The 23854-nt window shown below is 38.1% G+C and overlaps 4 protein-coding genes across 4 annotated transcripts; 2 read left to right on the top strand and 2 right to left on the bottom strand.

Annotated features, from left to right (window-relative positions):
* Positions 1-2596: 2596 nt before the first annotated feature.
* LOC121754578 lies at positions 2597-3223 on the top strand. The gene has a single exon (XM_042149915.1). The coding sequence runs from the start codon at positions 2597-2599 to the stop codon at positions 3221-3223; it is 627 nt and encodes a 208-aa protein (XP_042005849.1).
* Positions 3224-6660: 3437 nt separating this feature from the next.
* On the top strand, positions 6661-9771 carry LOC121755424. Its single transcript, XM_042150727.1, has 6 exons — positions 6661-7142; positions 7466-7588; positions 7691-7879; positions 7968-8049; positions 9168-9232; positions 9334-9771. Exons 1-6 carry the CDS (start codon positions 6849-6851, stop codon positions 9637-9639), a joined length of 1059 nt encoding a protein of 352 aa, XP_042006661.1. The 5' UTR covers positions 6661-6848; the 3' UTR covers positions 9640-9771.
* Positions 9772-11591: 1820 nt separating this feature from the next.
* LOC121755418 (glucan endo-1,3-beta-D-glucosidase-like) lies at positions 11592-13585 on the bottom strand. The gene is made up of 3 exons (XM_042150719.1): positions 12774-13585; positions 11950-12515; positions 11592-11873 (listed from the first exon to the last, which is right to left on the bottom strand). Exons 1-3 carry the CDS (start codon positions 13526-13528, stop codon positions 11842-11844), a joined length of 1353 nt encoding a protein of 450 aa, XP_042006653.1. The 5' UTR covers positions 13529-13585; the 3' UTR covers positions 11592-11841.
* Positions 13586-19938: 6353 nt separating this feature from the next.
* On the bottom strand, positions 19939-22806 carry LOC121755426 (transmembrane ascorbate ferrireductase 2-like). Its single transcript, XM_042150731.1, has 4 exons — positions 22588-22806; positions 22417-22465; positions 20464-20663; positions 19939-20397 (listed from the first exon to the last, which is right to left on the bottom strand). Exons 1-4 carry the CDS (start codon positions 22729-22731, stop codon positions 20092-20094), a joined length of 699 nt encoding a protein of 232 aa, XP_042006665.1. The 5' UTR covers positions 22732-22806; the 3' UTR covers positions 19939-20091.
* Between the last annotated feature and the right edge of the window lie 1048 nt (positions 22807-23854).

Raw genomic sequence — 23854 nt, forward strand, 5'->3', positions numbered from 1 at the left:
CTCGCAGCACAAGGGGATTTCTCAAAAACCCTTTTTAGCCAAGCTAAGAATATACTGGAAAGGTTGATTGGGCCTAAGCGGTCGTACGAAACATCTCGAGGGCAGTACAGGAGAGGAGCAGTGCACGCAGCAGAGGCGCGCAACGATGAAAAGCTGGAGGCTCGATTCAAGCAGATGGAGAGGAAACTGCTGGAAGCAGTAGAAAAAACGAGACCGCCGCCACCGCCTGCACCGAAGGAGACACAGTATGTGCCGCAGCCGCCACCGCCAGGAGAGCATCATTACTATTACTGTGAGTTTCCCCCTGAGGTAGAGCAAGTAAACGCCGTAGGCCACTGGATCCCGGGGAAGCAGAGAGATGCTCCGTGGAGGGACCACCCCAACTTCAGATGGACTGATCAGAATCAAAGCCAACCACAACAAGTACAACCCTCTGACGGGCAGTCCAACTGGCCAGCCCGAATCCTGGATAGACCAAACACTGGAGGGAATAGAATGCAGGGTGGTCAGATAGGTTGGTCAAGTGGACCTCAAGGGAATTGGTCAAGTGGAGGACAGCCTAACTGGTCAAGCCGACAACAGGAATGAGAATGGGGAAAACAACACCAAGCCCATCAGTATAGCAATCAGAGAAGGCATTCAAACAATCAACTGGTGAATTATGTCCCGCAGTACCAAAGAGGAAACCAACAAGGGAACTCACAGTATTTCCAAGGGAACCAGCAAAATCCTTTCCCCTAGAATCAACCGGAACAGTATGGATTGCCTGGCTACTACCAGCAAGGCCATGGAGGAGGCCGATTTAATCAGAGAAATAACAGGCAGCAAAATGAAGGTCCAGGGGATATGATTCCACACCAGCCCCATGATGTTGTGCGAGAAATGCAGGAAGCCCAGAGAGAACATAGAGCTGACAACATAGAGATAGACTGATCAGAATCAAAGCCAACCACAACAAGTACAACCCTCTGACGGGCAGTCCAACTGGCCAGCCTGAATCCTGGATAGACCAAACACTGGAGGGAACAGAATGCGGGGTGGTCAGATAGGTTGGTCAAGTGGACCTCAAGGGAATTGGTCAAGTGGAGGACAGCCTAACTGGTCAAGCCGACAACAGGAATGAGAATGGGAAAACCAACACCAAGCCCCTCAGTATAGCAATCAGAGAAGGCATTCAAACAATCAACTGGTGAATTATGTCCCGCAGTACCAAAGAGGAAACCAACAAGGGAACTCACAGTATTTCCAAGGGAACCAGCAAAATCCTTTCCCCTAGAATCAACCGGAACAGTATGGATTGCCTGGCTACTACCAGCAAGGCCATGGAGGAGGCCGATTTAATCAGAGAAATAACATGCAGCAAAATGAAGGTCCAGGGGATATGATTCCACACCAGCCCCATGATGTTGTGCGAGAAATGCAGGAAGCCCAGAGAGAACATAGAGCTGCATTAGAAATGCTTACGAAACAGTTATATCAGGTCGCCATGTCACTAGGCGAGCTAAGAGGTAATGAAGGAAAGATTCCAGCTACAGTGCAACCTCCAGCAGGGCGAGAGAACGTCAACACAGTCTCTCTGAAATCAGAAGGAGTTTATCAGAGCTCAACTGCAAATTTTCCAGCATCCAGGACAAGTCTTAATGAAAGCCTTGAATCCAGAGCCCTTGATCAAGTCACAGCGAAAGAAGAGTCAAACATCTGTGAACAGGGTGCCGAAAAAAGGAGGAGGGTCGAACCAGAGGAAGTGACCGGTGTGATCCAACCTGTTGATCTTCCCTCCAAGAGAACTGACCCAGGGGTATTTACGCTCCCAATTTCCATCAATATTATGCCATATTCAATATACAAGAAGCTGGAGAATGCTAAGCTCGTCAAAACCAATATGGAAATACAGCTAGCAGATGGGTCTTGCATTTACCCCGAGGGAGTTCTGGAAGATTAAATCGTCAAGGTGAACAGATTCATGTATCCCGCCGACTTCTTTGTTATAAAAATGACGGAACCAGGAGTGGAGGAGTCTATTGGAATCCTTTTGGGGAGACCTTTCCTATCCACCGCCAACACAGTCATTGACTTCTGCCATGGGACAATTAATCTGGAGTTTAAAGGAGAGTGACTTACAGTCGGCATTAATGAAGCTGTAAGAAAGCCACAGGACAGAGAGAGCATACAAACAGTAAACGCTATCAGCCCTCGGAAACAGGAGTATTCGAAAAGGGAATCCTTCAAAGAGCCATCCTCTGGTTCCGCTGAAGAAGAATAGCTGAAGAGAGAGGCAGTAGAATGGTTTGATATGACAGTGACTGGAGCAATGGATGATCAAACCATTAGATGGGCAATTATCGAATTTTGCCAGCCGTCACAACCAGCCGAGGCAAGAGAGATTACTCAACCAGGAAGGGTCAAGAAACCACCTGACCAAGCCGCTCCATCAAAAGGAATGCTGAAGAAGGATCCCTCATTTACAAGGCAACTACTTTTCGTACCAGCATCTCCGATGGCTTTCAAGGACCTGTACAACTAGACAGATCACAAAACAGTCAAACCACGATTGCAGAAACAGGAAGAACTACTCTTCCAACACCAACCCCAGCTAATGCCCAAGAAGCAAAGTTCAAACTGGTCGGACCCTCGAACAGTCATGGCAAGGCACACACATGTGGCAAAACTTTCGTACCCTATTAACTGGGAGGAGATCAGAGCCTTGTTAAGGCACGCTGGGGCCCGTGGAGGACTCATCAAGGATTCCACCGGGAGAGCCCAGGTCCTGACGAAGCCTCCCCAGGATGACATAAAGTTTAAATTTTCTGATGTCTGCAAGGCCGCGTTCCCATTTCTGAAAGATCGATTGACGAGTTGTTCTATAATACGCGGCCCTAACTGGAATCACTCCTTTGAGGTGATATGTGAGACTAGTAACTGTGCTGTGGGAGCAATACTAAGTCAGAAAATCCAAGGGAAAAGTTATGTTGTCCTCTATGCATCAAAAATATTGGATCAGGCGCAAAGGAACTATGATGTGACCAAGAAAGAAATGCTATCAGTAGTCTTTGCATTTGGGGAGTTCAGACAACACCTACGTGGGTCCAAAGTGATGGTGTATACAAACCATGCGGCCATCAAATACCTATCATCTAAGAGGAGATCAAACCAGCATTTGATCAGATGGTTACTCCTTCTACAGGAGTTTGAGTGGGAAGCAGTTGATAGGAAAAAGATGTGAAAACATAGAGGCGAGGTTAGTATAGTTTTTATTTGATCTTTTCTAATGAATTGTAGAGATAAGGGGAAATTATGAAAAGTAGTGTGCTTAATGTTATAAAAGTGCAAGTTATGAAATAGAAATATTCAAAAGTGTGCTTGGTCTAGATAGGATGCCTTTGTAAAAAGATAGAAAGAAAAAGAAATAAGGTTGTAAAGAAAAAGAAAAGAAAAATCAAAGGAATGGAATGTTAGTTGAAGGATGAATAATTGTTAAAAGTGTCTTGGGTTTATAAGAAAAGTGGAATCTATTTTACTCTACTTGAGATTTTTATTTTAGCCACTTTTTAGCCAAATATTCCCCACCTACCAAAGAGTCTACATTACAACAAAAAATAAAGACCTTTCGGACTTTTGATGCGTAATCACATCTAGTAGATGAGGTATTATACTTTGAACAAGCTGATGAGTGTTAGAGTTTGTATACTAGAAATCACCTTTCGAGTGATTGAATACTGTAAAACTCTTTATTTTATTTTCCAATGGATGAAACAGATTATTTTTTTCATAATGTTGTTATGTTTTACATTTAATGGTGTTTATTGCATGTTTAAAAGCATAAGTAACTTAACTAAGTCTAAGTCTTTATTTTAGCAGACTGGTTATGGGCCGTCCACTTTAAGGTAACACGGTCAGTTCTGAACAAAGAAAAATAAGAATTTCACAACTTAGATAGGACTAGACTACCTATCGTAAAAGGTTGCAATGTCAGTCCGCATATTTCTAAGCCTTACTGAAATAAGATGACATTGATGTGGTAGAGCACTGAATTGGATCTAACAGTGAGACAAGTCTTTATACTATCTACTGAATGACGAGGTATTGATAAATTATTTATTTCTTAGTCAATGTACGTTAGCATTGAGCATATGGTACTGATTATGCACTACTTTGACTTACCAAATGGTGTGGGTTTTTCGCAACCCAATAATCCTGGTATATTGGGTAGTGGTGATTAATATCTATGAATAATAAATCCTGGTATATTGGGTAGTGGTGATTAATATCTATGAATAATAAATCCTGGTATATTGGGTAGTGGTGATTAATATCAATTAATAATCCTAGTATGCACTACTCTATGAATAATAAATAAGCGTTTCTTGCTAAGTCCACTCTTGGAATTAATAAGATATTAATTAATTAAGTTCATAGCAGACACTAATTAATTGATGGACGTTTCTATCTTAAGCGCGATAAATGAACGACAAACAAATGGAAACTGATAAGGCTCATTTCATGCATCGGTTTAAGGGTGAAATACATGCTACTTGATCGGTTTATCGCGCAAAAAAAGTGTTAAATGTGCAGAAATACCACTTGACCAAGGCAGCAAGGCTGAACTGATCAAGCAAGTACAATAGGCGATAAAAGACCAATAATCGGGGGAGTTGATCAAGGGGGAGCGATCAAGCAGTTAGGTGGAGACCGCTGGCTCCTAGAAGAAGAACACGTGAGGAAATGAGCTGGATATAGCGCACCATTCTGTTATCAAGACGACGTTCTAGAAGGGGACACGTGCTGGAATATGAGACGCAAGGACAGAGCTGAGTCACGAATTTGTTACCAAAAAGCGTCGTCATTCTAGAAGAACAACACGTAGCAATCTATGAGTCGCTCACTCTCAGAATGAGCGAATATTCCCTGTCAAGATCGTTATCTAGCTAGAGGCCGAATCGAGCTTATAAATAGAGGGTGTGCCACCAGAAGAAAGAAATCCGAGACTTTACTTTCCGTCTAGTTTAGCTTAGCTTAGCGTAGTTCAGCTCTCTAGCTTAGTTTAGTTCAGTTCTCTAGCTTAGTTAGATAACTTAGTTTAAAGGGCGACCGAAAGGGAGCGCTTCAGAATACTCATTTCTGTTAGCGTTATCTTAAGTTTCCCGCTGAGATTCTTCTCAGTTTTTACCGCTTTCTTAGCTTCCAAGTGTTAGCTTAGTTTAAATTTCACGTTGTACTCAGCTTTTAGTTTAATCAAAGTTATTTTTGCTTTTAATACGCGCATTTACTTTTCTGTTATTACCTGTAATTCATTTGATCCAGTAGTTAAATTTCCATTAATCAAGCTAGCTAGTTTAATTCTGTTTAGATTAAAAACAGTAGTTAAAAACTCCCAAGTTAAAGCGTGGCAGCAGCCAACCCCCCTGTTCACTACTCACACACTCGACATATCAACTTCTCTGTGGGATCGACCCCGAACTAACCGCTTTACTGTTAAAGTTGTGCAAAATTGGGAATTATAAATTACTTTGGCAAAGCGGAAAGGGCGAGAGCTAGATTGCATTGATTAAGTGGCAACTACATTTGCTAACTGATCCAATCGGTTCGGTTATCACTCCATATAACTTGATCCGCATTCTATTCGTGTTTTCGATATCTTTCCAAGTCCCTCCAAAATGGCGCCGTTGCCGGGGAAGCATGGTGTTACTTTATGTTTGTGCGTAGTGCGTAGGTGTATATAATTTTGTTTCTCATTTTTGTTTTTCCTGTTGTTGATGAAAAGGTACCACCAAGGCGATTACTGGAATCATCCCTTGATATACAGAAGAACTAACACTCTGTGGAGAGTCCAGGAAGATGGCGTTGTCATCACTCGTCGCAGAGCCGCATTAGAAGCAGCAGCAGCCACCGAGCAGAAATGTCACGACCGCACTTCCTAAGGATAGGAAGCACGGGAAATCGTGACTAGTGGGGGAATTAAGAAGCGGGGAAGAAGGGGGAAAACAATCAAGACAATGCAACTTAACGATCAAAGATGAAATTCCATTTATTTAACCAAAGTTTCAATCCCGATATTGCATAATGGAGAATAACAGAGTTCAACAATTTAACGAGAATAACAGAAATTCTTAAAACATTGAGTAGCGGAAGCAATATGAGAGTTTAGCTACTACTATGTATGAAGACATAATAGTAACCGGAACAGTTCTTGGATCATCACTCAACATCCTTCGCCTCCCGACCTCGCTCAACCTACACATAGGGAAAACATATGCAGGGGTTGAGTACTTGATGCACCGAGTGAACTCATGCCCGAAATACAGATGAAGGAAAAAAAAATGGAGTGAGGGGTGAAATGAAGAAAAATAGTGTATTTATAGAGGGTAAAAAATTAAAAATCATCCTATCTCCGTCGCACTAAAAGTGGAGTATTTCAAATTCTTTGCGGGATTTTTTGCATTGTTGTTTTATGAGTAAAGTAAATAGAATAGAGAGACAGAAAAAGTAGAGAGAGTGATATTTCTATATTTCGAAATGCGTCATTTAGAGTAGAACATCTCAAAAAGGAAAATGTGTCACTTACAGTAAGACGAAAGGATTATTTGATCGGCAGTCGAGCTTGCAATAGACGTTCATTAACCTGATCTCAAACGGCATAGAGGATGCATGGGCGGTCGCGGCACCATCGATTGGCGATTTTTTCGTGCAATAAGAAATGATAAAATCGCTAATCGATCAGCGACTTTGATAAAATTAACACTAAAGTTAAAAGAAAGGTGACATGATCCGTAGCTTGAATTAATTTGGGGAAATCCAAGAGCAAGAGCCTTGACCAGTGCTCACTAGTTCGAAATCGAAAACAAAATTAGATGGCTGGCTTACTAGCGTGGGCGGCGGACGTCGTCGGAGGTGGTGGCGCGGGGTGGAGCGACGAAGAGGCTGATCCCAATTCCATACCTCTCATCTTCACGCCTGAACAACTCACCTACGTTAAGGAGCTAGACACCAAAGCATCTTCTCTCAACCGCGCGATCCGAGATCTGCGCCTCAGACTCCCACCTCCCGACATTTCTCAACGTCTCCCCCATCTCCACGCTCACTCTCTCGCCTCCAACAACGCCCTCGCTCTCCAGCTCAACGCCCACTCCTCCACCAAACAAGAGGTACATTGATTCAACACTTTTAAATCTCCCCAATTTTTCTCTGTTTCTTCCGATTTTGCCCATTTTGTTTGTGATGTTGATTGTGACTATGATGATAAGAATCTGAAAATTGTATCAGTTGCAATTAGCAGAAGAAAGCATTATCCTCGACCAATTTCATGTAGCTAGGTTCAAATTTGACATAATAAAATTGGATATGCATTCGAATCTGATTTGTTAGACTGAGAATTGTTTCTGAGTTTGTTCAAATTGTGGAAAGAAGGATCGATTTTGAAGCCTGTGAATGTAGATTGGTGATGGTTACTCTTAATTACCCATTGCAGGCACAGCAGAGAGAAGCAAGGTTGCAGCAAGAGAATGCTGAGTATCAGCAGGCCATATCCAACCAACAAGTTAAAATTCAAGAGAAATTACAAGAAGCAGAGTTGCTCCTAAGTAATTTCAAGGTAAGAAATTTAGTTAATATTGTGTGTTTAACTGGCTTGATGGTTGTACTCCAAACTTTCTTAATGTTTGCCATCTTCACTGTAGTCATAACTTTCTTTCAGGAACTGGACTTGATTGAACAGAATCTGATAGCTGAGTTGCAAAGAGACAAAGCCTATGCAGATGCCAGCCATTCTGGAGAGTTGAATGGAATGCTTAGCGAATCCCAGCAAACAGTTAAAGCTCAAGAAGATGCAAAAACTGCCAAATCTGCATTTATGGAGAAGTTGGATAGCAAGAGAAAAGAATTGGTCTGCTGCATAGCTAAATTTAACCACTGTTTTTTATGTCTATTTAACATATTGGTTGCTGAAACATCTATCTATTTCTTATTTATAGGCTGCAATAGAAGAGACTGTTCAAGAATTGGAGAAAAAGTGGCTGCAGGTCCAAGATAGCGCATTGAAAAAAACGACTCCAGGTACTTAGTTTAATTATTAGATACCCTCATTCGCTTTCCAATAATCACGTATTCAGACAAGTTTTAACTGAAAACTACGTTTCCAGAGAGTCCATAAATATTTATATTTTTCAGAGAAAGATGAAGCTCAGGATAGCAAAGTATGTTAAAAATCAAGACAAACATGTATAATAACCCTAAATTTTTCAGAGATCAAATATCCCTATTAAAGTAACTATATGTGATAACAGAGATGTATTACATTGATTTGTTCATCTCTGTTTCATGTATTTTAGACTTTTGTGCATGATTCTCATTTCTGATATATAAAACTCATTCTCGACTGACCTCTTCCCAGAGAGACGCTTAAAATTGAGAATAGTATACCCAGAGAGACTGATTTAAAACATCTGTTGTTCAAGGCAATCATCAGTCCATTGGATTTTGAGTTGTTCCTATATTGTTACAGGATTATGCATGCTTTTAAACCACCTATGCACTACTTTTGTCTTGTAATTTTTGTTCTTGTAACATATTTCTAAAAGGTAGATCTTCTGAATAAAAAATTTATTGAAGTAATCACATACTCCCTCCGTCCACAAAAAATACTATTCATTTGTGAACGACACAGGTTTTAATGACAAATTGGTAAAGTAAGAAAGAAGGAGAAAAGGTGGGTAAAGTAAGAGAGAAGAAGAAATAGTAGGTAAAGTATGAAAGAGAAACTTTCCATTTTTTAGAAATGAGACTATTTTTTGTTGACATCCCAAAATGGAAAAATGAGACTATTTTGTGTGGACGGAGGGAGTATCATAGATGTTCTTGTAAGTTGAATGAATCTTGTGATATGCACCTGACGATTGCTAGTTATTAGATGTGGTTCGGTGCCGCAGGATAGTCGAAATGGATTCCTGTGTGATGGTCCAATAACCTATTGATTCTGATCTACTGTTGTCAAGTACTGTGAAATTTCAGTGATATCATCAGTAATTCTTATCAATTTTGAACAAATGTAACACGTCCCTGTTTAGCCGACTCATTGTGGCTGCTGTAATTTTTATCTCTTGCAAATTATTGTCTCTTGATACATGTCTTGACAATAATATCTTTAAGAACATATTTGATATCTTCGTTTGCAGCTCAGCGAGAGAAAGAATTGGATAAGCAGCTTCACAGCTTAATTGAACAACTTGCTGTGAAGCAGGTAATTCTTTTTTTCATGGACCTACTTAATACTCTGTGAGGGCTACACTTTTTTCCGTGGAACATTTGTAACGATATGTTGACTTCATTTTTCACTTATAGGCTCAGGCAGAAGGTCTTATCAGTGAAATCCATATAAAGGAGATGGAGCTGGAAAAGTTGAATGGAATACAGAGAAGAATCGAAATTGGCAATTCAGATACCAATTTCTCTCGGAGTAGGTTTGCAAGAAGCAGCTCTTCTCAGGAATCGGTGTCTTCTGAATATTCTATTGACGCTCGCCACAAGCTTCCAGTTCATATGGGTGGTCGGAATGAGAGTTTGCAGAGGTTAATGCTGTTGAGGTCGGCTTTTGTCGTTTACATTTTGGTTTTGCACGTATTGGTATTTATCAAACTTTCATTCTGAGACCCTACCACTTACTAAATTTGATTATTTGCAAAAGCTAGTAATACACATTTCTCACTGTGAACGTTTTATACTCCTGATATATTGTACAGAGCGTATAGTATTATTGTTATTGTTGATTGTTGATGTTAACTTTTGATTTTGGCGCCCACTGATGTTGATTTGGTTTCAATGATTTCATAGGTCACGAAATGCTAATATAGTTGTTTAACTTCGTTCTGTGTAAATGATGGGTTTTTAGATGTACACTCAAAATTCAGACCGATCACCAGTATCCACATTAGAATATACTACTACAAAAGAGTTGTTTTCAATTTCACACCCAATATTGGGAGCCATTTGCAGTTTAGAATGTGCCTTTGACACTTAACGATAAAGAACCAACTTTAACATATTTGCAATTTAGATCTATCTAATTCTTTTTATAGCGTTGAATTGATAAAGTTTTGAATAACATGCATGTCTGATCAAAATTAAGAAAAGAAAAAACAGAATAACTAAGAAAAACAATACTTGCTATAATTAAACATATCGTTTTGATCATCACAAAATACATCGTTTTATACTGTAAATTCGGGTACCCGCGGGTACCCAAACCCGAAATCTCAAAAATAACATACCCAATACCTGACCCGTATGTGAATTCGGGTACCCTAATACCAGATGCGGGTACCCAAACCTAACTAATCGGGTACCCATAAACCCGAAATTATTATATTTCAAATTTATTCTTTTATATAAGTTATATTGAGATGAGAATAGAAATTATTAAAAAATAACACAATACTACTATTTATTGACTATTATTAAAAGTCTATACTTCAATTCTAAATTTCTAATGTTTTAGTTTTCTCTAAAATGTTAATATATATGAAATAGACATTAGACAAATAGTCAAATAGACTCTACCTAATTTAAAATAAAGAAATTTTAAAATAAAGAAATTTTTGGCATAAATTGAAACATAAAAGAGATTAAATAAATTTACCCTAGATTTACCCTACGGGACTATGGCTCTATACTAAATAAAAATATTTATCACAAATACATAATTAATCGGATATTAGTCGGGTACCCTAAACCCGTAAAATTCTAATTAACTACCCAAACCCGTACCCGAACCCATAATTTCGGGCCCTCGGCTATTGGGTCGGGGTCGGGTATACCCGAAACCCGCAGATTAGATTTGCAGGCCTAGAAATAAATTTAAAGTTCATATTCAATTATTTACCATCCATTCATCATAAATAGTCTTAATGACGAATAGTTCGGAGTTTTAAACTAATTTTGTGAAGTATAAGAGAGAAATAAATAAATTAACGCATATGTAAAGTAGGAGAGCGAATTAGAAAAATTGGATTATGAATTAGAAGAAATGTTTTGTTTTTGGTATGAGACTAATTTTGGTGGACCACCCGATGAAGCACGAGTCTATTTTTTGTGAACGGATAGAATATTTTATTTCAAATTATATGAAAATAATACTCCCTCTGTCACATTACATGTGACACATTTCCGTAGGCACATGTTTTTTAGTTAGTGGTGTATAGTGGTTAAAATGAAGAGATAATAAAGAATGAAAAAAAATATAAAGAAAAAGTAAGAGGTATAGTAATGTTTTTTTGCCATAAAAGGAAATGTCTCGGCCAAAAAGGATGTCTCTCTTATAGTGGAACGGAAATTTTCTGATTTAAATTACTGTTATTCCAATATTATTTCCATATCGTACGAAACTAGTCCGCTAATTTTATCGAATGTCTTTCAAACAATACTTTATTAATAGAAATTGTTTTGAAAATTTATTTTACTAAAATAATCTTAATTTAAAGATACACATTGAACAACAAGTAAAAGGAAAATTGTTTATAAATTTAACTTTCTAAAAATACTACTCACACTGTACTATAATTAGTGAAAAACGAAGGTACGTATCGTTGAAACAGGGGAACAAGTTTGAATGTGAAACTGTGAATCATCCATCATATGTTGCAGAAAATGCGGGGCTGGCTGCCTACACTCATTAAACTGAAGAACCTTTTTTTCAAACTTAAAAGCCTTTGATCGTGGGTGGATCTACCTTTACCACCTCCCAATGATATTGTTTTTCAACTATTCGAAACAACAAAAGATACACAATACAACAAAGTGGCAGCATTGCCTCGTTCAACATCAAAATAGTACTAATAACATAAGAATCAATCGTCACTGCTGTGCATACCGGCATCGCCCGTAACCTGGAAAAAAAAAACGACAGTATGAGCAAAAATTATGAAAATATAGTAATTGAAAGAAAAATGAAAGAAGAATTACTGGGATCAGTGAAGGTGACTAGCGCAGTTCCCTTGAAATCGCAATTCCAGTAGTTCCGTCCATGCATCTGGTAATAAGCGTTCATCGCGTAAGAGGCGTGCGCGTGCACATTCCCCGGAGCAAAACAACCCCCATTTTCCTTAATCTCGCTGCAATCCACGCCGCCGCCTCCGCAGCAGAAGTCCAGCACGCCCTTCATCACCTTCTCATCCGCATGCGGCTTCGCCACGCACCACACCGACGGCCCCTTCGCCCGCATCTCCCCCAACTCCGCCTTCGAGCAGAACTCGCACCTCAAATCCACATCGTAAACCCTTGACCCGTCCGGGTTGAAAATCCCGAAATTCCTCTCACTCTCCCCGCCCTCCTTCCTGTTCTCGTTAAACAAAGCAAACAACCAAATCTCAATTGTTTCACTAGGCTTCATCGGCGTCCCCTTACTCGACTGCGCCTTCTCCACCAGTCTCGCGTTGTACCTCCTCGCATTCTCCGGCGTCGCAGCTGGGTCGCCCTTGGACGGCCACCCTGACTCCGACACCGCCACCCTGATCGACCGGTTGCCGAACCTAGTACAACAAAAAAAATCGGATAAGGACACTTTTCAACGCTATTCAGGATGCTAATTTGCGTGTCTAATTATACCACAAACGCTTCATAAAGTGTACTTCCAACTAAAATTAGTGGACACAAAGAAGCGTCCCAAAAAAGAAAAACAAAAGATTAAGATAATTTTCTCTCTAAATTATGGTTATTTTTAATTTCCAAAAGCTATTATTTGCATCTCAATTTTTGTGTCCCAAAAAAGATAAGTTTTTTGTAGTGACCCTAGCGACCCGATGGCATATCTGACTGCGTCTATTTGGGCGTCGAGCATGTTGGTGTATGTCAGGCCATTGTCGGTGACAGCGCCGGTGGTGGTGGTGGTGTTGTTGCCGAGCAGCGCGTAATTTAGATCGATCGTTTTAGGACTGTCACGGTAGGCGAAGTAAGGGTAGGCGTTCACCATGAATGGGGCGTTGGTGTCGGCGAGAAAAGCGACGATGGAGGTGATCGGGGGGAGGAGGGTGGCGGCGAAGGTAGCGGAGGAAGGGGGGAAGGAGGAGGCGAGGACGGCCATGCTGTGAGGGGTGGTGACCTTGATTTTGCGGTGGAGGCCGCGGGAGAGGAGGGCGGAGTGGAGGTTTTGCATGGCTTTGGGGAGGGCGTTGGGGTCGAGGTCTTCGGTGGTGAGGTACTCGTTGCCGACGGCGATGGAGACGACGGAGGTGGCGGGGAGGAAGGTGGCCACGCGGGAGGAGAGCCAGTCGGAGGCGGCGGAGGGGCTGGAGCTGAGGTTGGCGACTTGGGAATTCTCGACGGCGACGATGAGGTCTATGCCGGTGTTGGAGAAGGCGGAGAGGATTTCGGGGTTGGTGTCGTAGATTTTGACCTTGGTGATGACGGTGGACTGGAGGAGCTGCGCCACCTTCTTCGGCGGGGGGAGGTTGTTTCCCAGGGTGCCATAGTTTATGCCCACGCCGGAGACTTGCGGCGTTTGGGTGAGGTGGAGGAAGAGGAGTAGAGGGAGGAGCAAACGCATTGTTTTATGTTTTTTAGTAGACTTGTTTGTGGTGAACAGCGCAACCCACTATATATAATACTCCCTCATTCCTTTGAAATATTTCTTTGTTCCCCATATGTGTCCTTATTTTTCATTTGTGGTTCGTCCGTATACTCATAAAATTGAGAGCGTTCCACTAACTTTTTTAATATATTTTCTTTTACATTTTTTAAACTTTTTGTTAGATCAAAGTGGACACATATAATGGAATGAAGGAAATATTTTATTAAGGCATATATGATTTAAAGTACTATTTATTCCCTCTGTTCCACAATATGAGTCACATTTGTTGTGGACACTAGTTTTAAGAAATATAAAGAATAGTGGATTGAAAAAGTTAATGGAATATGAGGCTCACTTTTATATATTGATTTTATAATAAAATGTGAGTGAAATGAGTTAGTGGAATGTGAAACCTATTTACCGTTTATGGTAAAAGTGAAATGTGACTCTTATTGTGCGACGAGCTAAAATGACAACATGTGACTCTTATTGTGTAACATAGGGAATATTTTTTTCCATATTGAGCAAGCAGTCCCCACATTTAACTAAATTATTACACTCAATTATTATTATAAAACTTATATATAAAATTATCTACATACCACTAACTTTTTTCCTCAATTTCTTCACAAAATTAAACAAATTTTTAAAACTCGTTCCAAATCAAAACGAGACTATAAATGGCAGAAGTAGGGAGTAACAACTTTAATATTACTCTCACCCCATTGCACATTATTTGAGATGTTTCTTTTCGGGATAAGACTATTTCTTTCCAAACATACAGTTACATATCTTTTATTTAACCAAAAATTTGAGATTTAAAGAAAGTTTTGTTAAGTGAGTTAACTATAATAATGAGATAAAATTGGAGGACAATAAAATAGGAGTAAGAAAGAGAAAGTTGGAAAAATGATAAAGTTGGTGAGGTTAAATTTTTTTAAATATAAAGAAAAATAACTTACGTAATTTTAGACAGCTAAAAATAAAATACTACTACACTTAAATAACTTGTTAGGACGAATGTGTACTATTTTTGTAAATACTCCATGTTTAATTATCTCTTTCTACTCACTTTCTATTAGAAAATACTATAAATGAATACATACATGAACTTTTAACTATAACTAATTCAAATATGTTTGACTTTCTATTAGAAAATACTATAAATGAATACATACATGAACTTTTAACTATAACTAATTCAAATATGTTTGACTTTCTATTACAAAATACTATAAATGAATACATACTAACTTTTAACGAATTGAAATGTGTTTCTAAAACGTCTAGTAGAATACAGGTTTTATACTATAGAATAAAATCAAAAGTTACACAAGTTATTTATACATGTTATATGAAGAATTGAGAGACAGACATCCTCAATTTAGAAATGAGACAAGAACTTTTACGGCTGGATGCCAATCACAAAACATGCATAATTATTGCATGTGGCTGTGGATTTCAATTCTTTTGACAAAACGACTACCCCTGTACAGATTTTGAAAAAACATCAGGTGCATGAGTGCATCAATTATTCCCCCTTTGGTTATTCATAATTATGGTAAAATCATATACCCCTAGATGAGATGATCATTCAAAACGAATAAGATTACAAGTTTTCAAAAAAAGAAAATTACTCCATTCGTTCCATGTTAATACAAGCGTTTCATTTTCTACACTTATTTTGAAAAAATAATAATGAACAATTAAAGTGTAAAAAAAATAAACTAAGAGAGAATAATGTAGAGAATACTCAAAAAAAAAATTACTCCATTCGTTCCATGTTAATAGAAGTGTTTCATTTTCTACACTCGTTTTGAAAAAATAATAATAAATAATTAAAGTGAAAAAAATAAACTAAGAGAGAGAATAATATAGAGAATACTCAGCAAAAAAAATTACTCCATTTGTTCCATGAAGCGTTTCATTTCCTACACTCGTTTTGAAAAAATAATAATAAATAATTAAAGTGGAAAAAAATACTAAGAGAGAGAATAATGTAGAGAAGACTCAACAAAAAAAATTACTCCCTTCGTTTCATGTTAATAGAAGTGTTTCATTTTCTACACTCGTTTTGAAAAAATAATAATATATAATTAAAGTGGAAAACGAGTGCAGAAATGAAATGTTTCTATTAAAGCGGAAACTTAGATAAAGTGTACTCTACCAAAAAGGAAAAGCACTATGGGATGTTGATGGGTGTTCACTATCAAGCGACGAGCAACCAGGTCTATTGAAAGATACAAAGCAAGACTCATGGCAAAAGGATACACACAGGCCTACAGAATTGAGTACGCAGCGACATTCTTCCCAGTAGCAAAGATGAATACAGTTAGGGTGCTGCTCTCAATTGTGGCTAATAAGGACTTGCCACTTATCAGTTCGATGTGATGAATGCCTTCCTGCATGGTGAACTGAAGAAGGAGAAATAGGTGTACACGCAGGAACCCCAGAGTATGCACAGGAGTTCGGTCCAACAAAGGTATGTCGACTGAAGAAGACTCTCTATGGACTGAAGCAATTGCCAAGAGTATGGTTTGGGCGTTTCACACAAGTTATGTTGAAGTATGGTTACAAGCAGAGTAACTCCGACAACAAATTGTTCCTAAAGAGAAGGGATGACATGGTAACATGCCTCTTATTTGATGATATTATCATTGCATGGATGACAAGGATGAGATTGAAAATCTGTGCGCCTATCTATTTAAGGAGTTTGAAATTAAAGACCTTGGAAATCTGAAATATTTCCTTGGGATAGAAGTTCCTTGGGATAGAAGTACTGCTGGAATGTAAACCCGTAGACAGAAAAAAAGGAGACAGAAAAAGTATATCTTGATATGTTGGCTGAGGCAGGCTTGCTGGAATGTAAACCCTTAGACACACCTATGATGGTGAATCATAGGCTCAAAAAGGAGAATGGAAGAATGGCATACCGAGATAAGTATCAAAATCTAGTTGAAAAGTTTATTTATATTTCCCACACTAGACCCGACATTGTTTACGCTGTAGGAGTCATAAGTCAGTTCATGCATCAACCTCAGGAAAAACATATGGATGTTGCGGTACAAGTCGTTCGATGCCTGAAAGGAACTCTAGGTCTCGGAATCCTACTCCGAAAAGAGAGTAATTTGGAAATTCATGGATATACCGATGCTGATTGGGCAATCAATCCGAATGACAACTGGATATTTTGCTTTCGTCGGGGGAAACTTGGTAACATGGCAGAGTAAGAAGAAAAGGTCGTAGCCTTTATCTAACGGAGATGCAAAGTTTCATAGAATTAAGAGTGGGATAACCGAGATTCTATGGTTGCAGGTTGCTAACATAAATTGATTTTCTACTTACAAAGAGGAGCTCCTTATACTGTGATAATAAGGCAGCCATCAGCATATCAGAAAATTCAGTCTAGCATGACAAAAAGATAGAAGGAAGGGACATCTAGTTGCCATTTGTTCATTCAGAGGATCAATTGGCGGATATCCTAACAAAAGCTGTGAATGCAATGTTGTTCAATGAAGTATTTGCAAGTTGAGCATCCGTGACGGCGAATAAGTCAAATTAATCAATCAAGAGGTGAAGATATGCGAAGATATGCTCAAATATTTGTATTGATTTGTAACTAGTATAGAATCATACACAACTAGAATAGTTTGATACACCTTCCATAAACATATATCATTATCTATAAGAGAGAAGACTCTACACGTGAATAACATATCTCGATTCTCGAATACACCAAAGACACAAATATGTCTCTTGAATACCTCTCGGCTATGCATTATAAAAGTGTAGTGCACTACTTGTAAATTATTTTTAATAATCCTATAAGTAAATAACATAGACTAGTGCATGTACCTTGGATCACTGGTGACTTAATTATAAAATAACATAGACCAGTGCATGTACCTTGGATCGTTGGTGACTTAAATTGTGGTGCTGCTTGGGGCAATGTGCTGTAGTTTTTCCTTGTAGCTTCTTTAGTGACCAGGTTTATATTTTACTTGTTAAAAGTTAGCGTCGAATCTTCTTCTGATTCTTTCTTTTATAATCGTTGTAGCTTGCTTAAGATTGTCGAACTGATCCTGCTAGCCAATTGTGTGCCCTTCTGCCTATGAGGACAGGTTAGTGGATCCAGTAAAGATTTGGCCTGATCAACTCGACCTACTCCTACTCGAGTGAGATGAAAAGAAGAACTCGGAAGCGTGTTTTCAAAACCTTACATAGATGATGTGTTTAACATTTGCTTGCGAGACACGATGCCACGCTTTACTACGGTGGGTTAAGTTAACTACGGAACTTGAGAAATTAAAACTACTCAACTGATCAACTCATAAAAGCTTAATTAGTTTACCTGATCAATTTAACTGAACTTTCCATAAATGAACAAACAGAATAACGGGGGACTGTCAATCCCTACAAAGTGTATGATAAAGTAAAATTTTTTTAACAACTTCATCTTCTTCATAGAATCAACATGAAAAACAGAGTAAATAACAAATCTAAAAATGCTACGGAAGATGAAACATCAAACAACTCATAGAATTGAATCCACTCTAAAGATCTAAACTGCGACTGCGAAAAAAAAGAAACTAACTCATACTCATGCAGAAATAAAAAAGTAGCTACTAGATCTAAACATCCTAAGACAACTCAGACATAAAACATCAGATTTGACCAAATCAAAACACAACGAAACATTCCGAGCTAAGACAAGTATCGTAAAACGAAAATCAAAGCAGATCGGAAATACCATGCATGAAACTGAACACATCAGCTGGAAATGAAAGCATAACTTCAAATCTACTAAATCAAAACGTCAAAAGTCGATAGCATCCAAAAGTAGACTGAAAACAAACAACGAAAGCAGGAAATTGTTTCATCACTTCTTCTCAGACTGTAATAGCAAGAAAAGAACAATAACAGTGCAGAAAACTACCACCAAAAGCCAACTAAACTAGACTAAACTAGAACAGGTCCAAGTGTCTGTGCGAAAACAGGAAGATGTAGTGTTTGGAGCTCTCAATTCCAACTCTAGAAGAGAGCCAAAAACTAATGAGTGACACCTATCGAAGCTCTTCCTCCTTTCTTCTTCTCTATGTCCATTTATAGGAAGGCGTAAGGTTTGGATCCTTAGGGCATTTGTTCTTTGAAAGGTCATCTTTACCCTTTGCCCTTGAGGATTTTTCTTGTGCGATGCATTAGTCTTCTCATTGGGTGCTCCGATGCGTGTCATTTACTTCAACTTGATCCATTTGTGCAGCAATTTGGCTCCTTCTCCTGATCCATTCGTCCGCCCAGTTGATCAACTCATTTCCTGAACATGGCGGACTTACACACACACCTGGCTCAAAATTAGACATTAGTTTACAGAATTTGATGCAGTTTTAAAATAGGAAACGTGCGTGAAATGAGCCTCATCACTTGTATTATACTATATGGTTTATATGAGCTTAAAATTAATCTTGTGGGATCAATCTCTATTACAATTATCAAATAATTTGACTCAAATGGATTTGTATTTATTGCTGTAGTCAGTAAACGACTTCTCGTGGAGCACTTGAATGGAACATTGCTTTAGATTTAACTTATGAATTCTTTTCAGTGTTGTACTTATCGATTTGGTTGATAATTGCTTTCTGATTCGAAACCAAAATACCCAAAATACTTTAAAAAGCAAACAACACAAAGAATCAAAAAGCAATTATCAACCAAATCGACCAGAATTGACGAATCGACTTACCTGGAGTTGAAATCTCGAAGAAAATGCTCCAAATGAGGCTTAAATCGGGCTTAAATGATCCAATAAACCATGAAATGTGTTTTAAATTAGGGTGTGCACAAAACGACGCCGTTGCACAGTCATTTTTATGGCGTCCATGTTGGACAATTTCGTGCCGGAATTTAAGTGGAAATTGCGTATTCGGGTAGGGTTGGAAAATTGCATACGGACCGAAAGTTGGTGGTTTTAAAAACAAATATGAAAGTTCGTGGGAATAACCGGAATTCGGGAAAAGTTTGTGGTTTTTAAGGCCAAAAACCATTTTTTTGAAAAATAAAGTCTATTTTCCACTAACTCATTACACTCACATTTTATTATGAAAATAATACATAAATGTTGAACCTGGGTGTGAACCTGGAAAGAGCCCCTCTGTATCGAATCATTTTCATAGATATGAAGATATGGATTCTGGTTATCACCACCTTAGCCCCCGTGCCAGTCCATCGACAACTTGGAGCTCGAATTATGCCAGATCATTGTCAGATAGAGGAAAATGAGACGAAGTCCCATGCGTCATGATGGTTCCCCCACCTATGGCTCATATCCTTCTCCTAGATAAGAAAAAGACAAATGAAGGTTTGTGTAACATGTTAGTGGAAATTTTAGATTTCGAATAGTTGTGTTATAAATTTGAATTTTCACCAATGATGGGACTGTTAAAATATCACATATCGCAGAACAAACAACAATGCTTCAACTATTCGATCCTCAATAAATGTGGTTTTGATGTGCTATAAAATATCAATCGCTCTTGTAGCCGTTACTCTGCCATTCCTTTGGGATTATCACCTCTCCCCTGCACGGGAGAGACCACACCAAGAATCACAAAACCAGCCAAAACAACAATCAAGATCCCCAAGGAATTCACCAGCAATGCCTCGGCCGAGTATCGTGATATTATCTTCTGCGTTTGTAGAAACGTTGCCTTCTCCAGAAGACCAGTGGCACAAGTAGCTACAGCTAGAGCGTAAATGTATAGCCCAAGAAATACATGCCACGGCATCAGGCTTGTGCGGCTATGTCTTGATCCACCGGGATACCAAAAGGTCGCAAATCCAGCAGCCCACTGCACAAGAAATTGGAAGGATGATAAAGACTTATTATGCAAACAGAAAGAAGATGAACATCTTACCTGAATCCCAAAGAGGACGAGGCAGGCTAGCCCCAGCCACGAGTGGAGACTGTAGAAGTTATCGATGCCTTTATCAACATGAAACTTCCATGCAGCCCATAGTCCTACGATGCTTAAAAAGAAAGCCAGGAATTGCAGGACAAGATGAACCAACTTTTTAAAGTTTTTTGTTCCAGTCACAGTCTTGTATGATAGCATGGCTGCAAGAATCTATGATAAGCGATTAACATATACTTTAACGGCTTACAGTTAAAATTGTGGCAAATGGGCAGACAGATGAACACATATTTCCATGTAAAAGACGTTTAAGAAGCATTGTAACACTTAAACTAGGAAGAGAAAAAATGAAGTTCATTCATTTCACTGAATATAACCTCACACTCCAACTGACTAGTGTACATTGTTTCGTTATCATTTCAAAAAAGCCACTGCAAAAGAATCGGCTAATCCAAAGGTATATTTGACCGGGAAATCTATATGATTGCCAAAAACAATATCTGCTTTAAAGATTTGTCTTGACTCTTAAAACAATTCACTTTTTGTTAGCCTCTCTATCTATGGGGTGCCTTCCAGAAACTAGCATGTCACATAACAAAATTGGTTATTGCTTCCACTGTCCAACACTACTCAGGAATTTTATACAAAGACATAATTTTAACAAACACAAACTTGCCGTATAACAATTAGAAGAAGACATGATCAAATATTTATGTTTCCAAGGGAAACAATTCCTGAGTCTGAGTTGAGGTACAAAACATTTAATATGATAAAGCCTAATGTTAATAATACAAGAGGTCCCAGATAATTAAAGCAGTTCACCCAAAATTATACTTCCTCCGTCACACAAAGAGACCCTTTTCGCCATTTTAGTTTGTTCCACAATAAGAGTCTCTTTTTACTTTTACTTTTTGTGTGAGTGAGTTGGCCAATCGGTAGAGGCCTTAAGTTCAAGTCATCGATTAGTTAACTAAAAAGTCTATAAGGCATATCTTGTCCATGCAAAATTTTTGAAATGATACCTTTATTTCCATGCCTTCCGGCTACTTTAATGCCTACTTTGATTTCACGTTTCTGTGAAATATATACACGAGTCATTTCCGGATTATAACTAGAACCTCCTCTTTTATGGATCCACCTCACATCAATAACCCGGCCCCTTTTACACAAGTTTCTTGGCGCGACCTTTAAATTTAAATTCATTTACCCATCCAAAAAAAATAGAAGTAGACCTCTCATTTCCCTCACTTTTTATTACTCCATCCATCCCACAAGAATATGCAGTTTTGGTTGGATACGAGTTTTAATGCACAATTAGTAAAGTAACAGAGAAGTAGAAAGAAAAGGTAATTAAGGTATTGTTAGTGGAGAATGAGTTCCACCTTATTATAGACAATAGAGTTTCCAAATTTGGAAAGTGCATAATGTTGTGTGACGAACTAAAAGGAAAGAGTGCATATTCTTATGGAACGGTGGGAGTATAAAACTAGGGGGACCCATATCCACTACATTTCTACCATTTTTCTTTATATTTCTTAAAACTCGTGCCAAGTGAACTATGGACTCTTCTACAGAAATAATTGGACTACAGCTGCAATGCGACCTTACTCAATGTTTTTTTTGGATCAGCAAACAAACAAAAATATAAAGGTTGCGTCACGGTGCACTTGAACCAGGACCTTTGGCCTCATGCATTAGGCACTCTACCACTAGGCCAACTTACAAATCGACCTTTCTCAAATTTACTATTCACACTAGTATGTAGTTTCATTAGCCAGCAAGGCTAGTTACTTTACCATTACCAAACTTCAAAACAAAATTCAAGACTTATGCAGATATCGATTCAAAACATGATCAAATATCGTTGAAAAGAGTATATAAAATAAACAATAGCTCGCAAGTTGAGTTGGTATCGAAAAATTAGAGCTCAATTTAATCCTACAATGAAGTTCATACCTTCGCCATTGAGAAGCACAAGGCTAATCACCATTAACGCTGGATGAACCTGAAATTAAAAAGAATAATACACTAAATTCAATTAAATATGCCAAAATTGATCCCCAATTGATCCTCCACGGAAGAAGAAAGATGTAGAAAAGCCATTAAATAAAAAAAATTGGGACTGACATTAAAGATGAGATCTTTGTTCTCGGAAATGAGGGCAAAGCCGCCTCTGTAACGTACAGTCCAAACTAAGACAAGCAAGAGCACTGTAACTCCGATTATTCTGACCACCGAGAAGATAGGAAACCGTACAATCGGTACCGCCATTTGAAGACGAAGAAGGGAGTGTAATCGACAGAGAGAGATGGGAGGTTTTGCGATCTCCCAAGAAATAAAGACTTGAATGGCTGACCTTTGACTTTTAAAAATGCAAAGAATTCATAATTTGTTTTGATGTGGAACTGTCAATTGCATATTTTTACTCCCTTTTTGCCATTTTAATATTCATGGTATATAATTTTTACAAATTAAATTATAAAAATGGTACCCAAAATTATCAGTTAACGCACTTAATTTGATTTTACTTTAATTATTATACTATACTTTTACTTATTAATAACTAACTGACTAAAATTAAATTTTACTTAAATAATTATTGTAATCAAATTATTTTTAAATTTATTTTTAACATATTAACTAATTTTCAAATTTTAAAAATAGACACAAAAAAAATCAAAACCAATTAATTCACAATTAGTTTAACAAAATAATTAATTTACATTATACATGAGAAATACTCATCCCATCTCATTACATGGTGACACATTTCTTTTGAGCACAAGTTTTTTAGATATTGGTTACATAAAGAGAGAATAAAATATGATTGAGAAAAAGCAGAGAGTAAAGTAAAAGAAATAATAAAGTAAGAGAGAGATAGGGTGTTGTTTTTTTGCTATAAAAGGAAATATGTCACTTATAGGTGGGACTGTCCAAAAAGGAATACGTCTCACTTATACTGGGACGGAGGGAGTAATAAATACTACTCCCTCCGTTCCACAGTGGTGGAGACATTTCTTTTTGACACGCAATTTAAGAACATTTGTATTAAATGAGTTAAGTAAAAGATTAATAAAGTAATAAATGAAAAAAATAAAGAGATGAAGAGAGAATAAAGTAAGAGAGGGCTTGTCAAATTGGGTACCCTCGGATACCCGATGCCGAATTTCCCTAAATCTAGTACCCGATACCTGATCTGAATTTCATTTCGGGTACCCAACTACCTGACTCGGGTATCCAGTCCCGATTTCAATTTCTATTTTGACTTTTTTTAAATATTAACTACAAACTTTTTGAAATACAAACATGTAAGTCCGAATTTAATACAAACTTGAAATCGTATTTAAGAGAAAATAACTATAAACTTTTGGAAATAAAAAATTTCTTAAGTTGT

Source organism: Salvia splendens, chromosome 11 (assembly GCF_004379255.2).
Source record: "Salvia splendens isolate huo1 chromosome 11, SspV2, whole genome shotgun sequence".
NCBI lineage: Eukaryota > Viridiplantae > Streptophyta > Magnoliopsida > Lamiales > Lamiaceae > Salvia > Salvia splendens.

What these genes read in the sequence shown, in the direction of transcription:
- LOC121754578 (XM_042149915.1), top strand. Translation starts at nt 2,597, where the DNA reads ATGCCCAAGAAGCAAAGTTCAAACTGGTCGGACCCTCGAACAGTCATG.
- LOC121755418 (XM_042150719.1), bottom strand. Translation starts at nt 13,528, where the DNA reads ATGCGTTTGCTCCTCCCTCTACTCCTCTTCCTCCACCTCACCCAAACG. An exon ending in TATGCCATCGGGTCGCTAGG is followed by an intron (nt 12,516 to 12,773) that starts GTCACTACAAAA and finishes TTGTTGTACTAG; the next exon opens with GTTCGGCAACCGGTCGATCA. An exon ending in AGTCACCTTCACTGATCCCA is followed by an intron (nt 11,874 to 11,949) that starts GTAATTCTTCTT and finishes TTTTTTTTCCAG; the next exon opens with GTTACGGGCGATGCCGGTAT.
- LOC121755424 (XM_042150727.1), top strand. Translation starts at nt 6,849, where the DNA reads ATGGCTGGCTTACTAGCGTGGGCGGCGGACGTCGTCGGAGGTGGTGGC. An exon ending in ATTGAAAAAAACGACTCCAG is followed by an intron (nt 8,050 to 9,167) that starts GTACTTAGTTTA and finishes CTTCGTTTGCAG; the next exon opens with CTCAGCGAGAGAAAGAATTG. An exon ending in AACAACTTGCTGTGAAGCAG is followed by an intron (nt 9,233 to 9,333) that starts GTAATTCTTTTT and finishes TTTCACTTATAG; the next exon opens with GCTCAGGCAGAAGGTCTTAT.
- LOC121755426 (XM_042150731.1), bottom strand. Translation starts at nt 22,731, where the DNA reads ATGGCGGTACCGATTGTACGGTTTCCTATCTTCTCGGTGGTCAGAATA. An exon ending in TGTGCTTCTCAATGGCGAAG is followed by an intron (nt 20,664 to 22,416) that starts GTATGAACTTCA and finishes AGATTCTTGCAG; the next exon opens with CCATGCTATCATACAAGACT. An exon ending in TCGTCCTCTTTGGGATTCAG is followed by an intron (nt 20,398 to 20,463) that starts GTAAGATGTTCA and finishes TTTCTTGTGCAG; the next exon opens with TGGGCTGCTGGATTTGCGAC.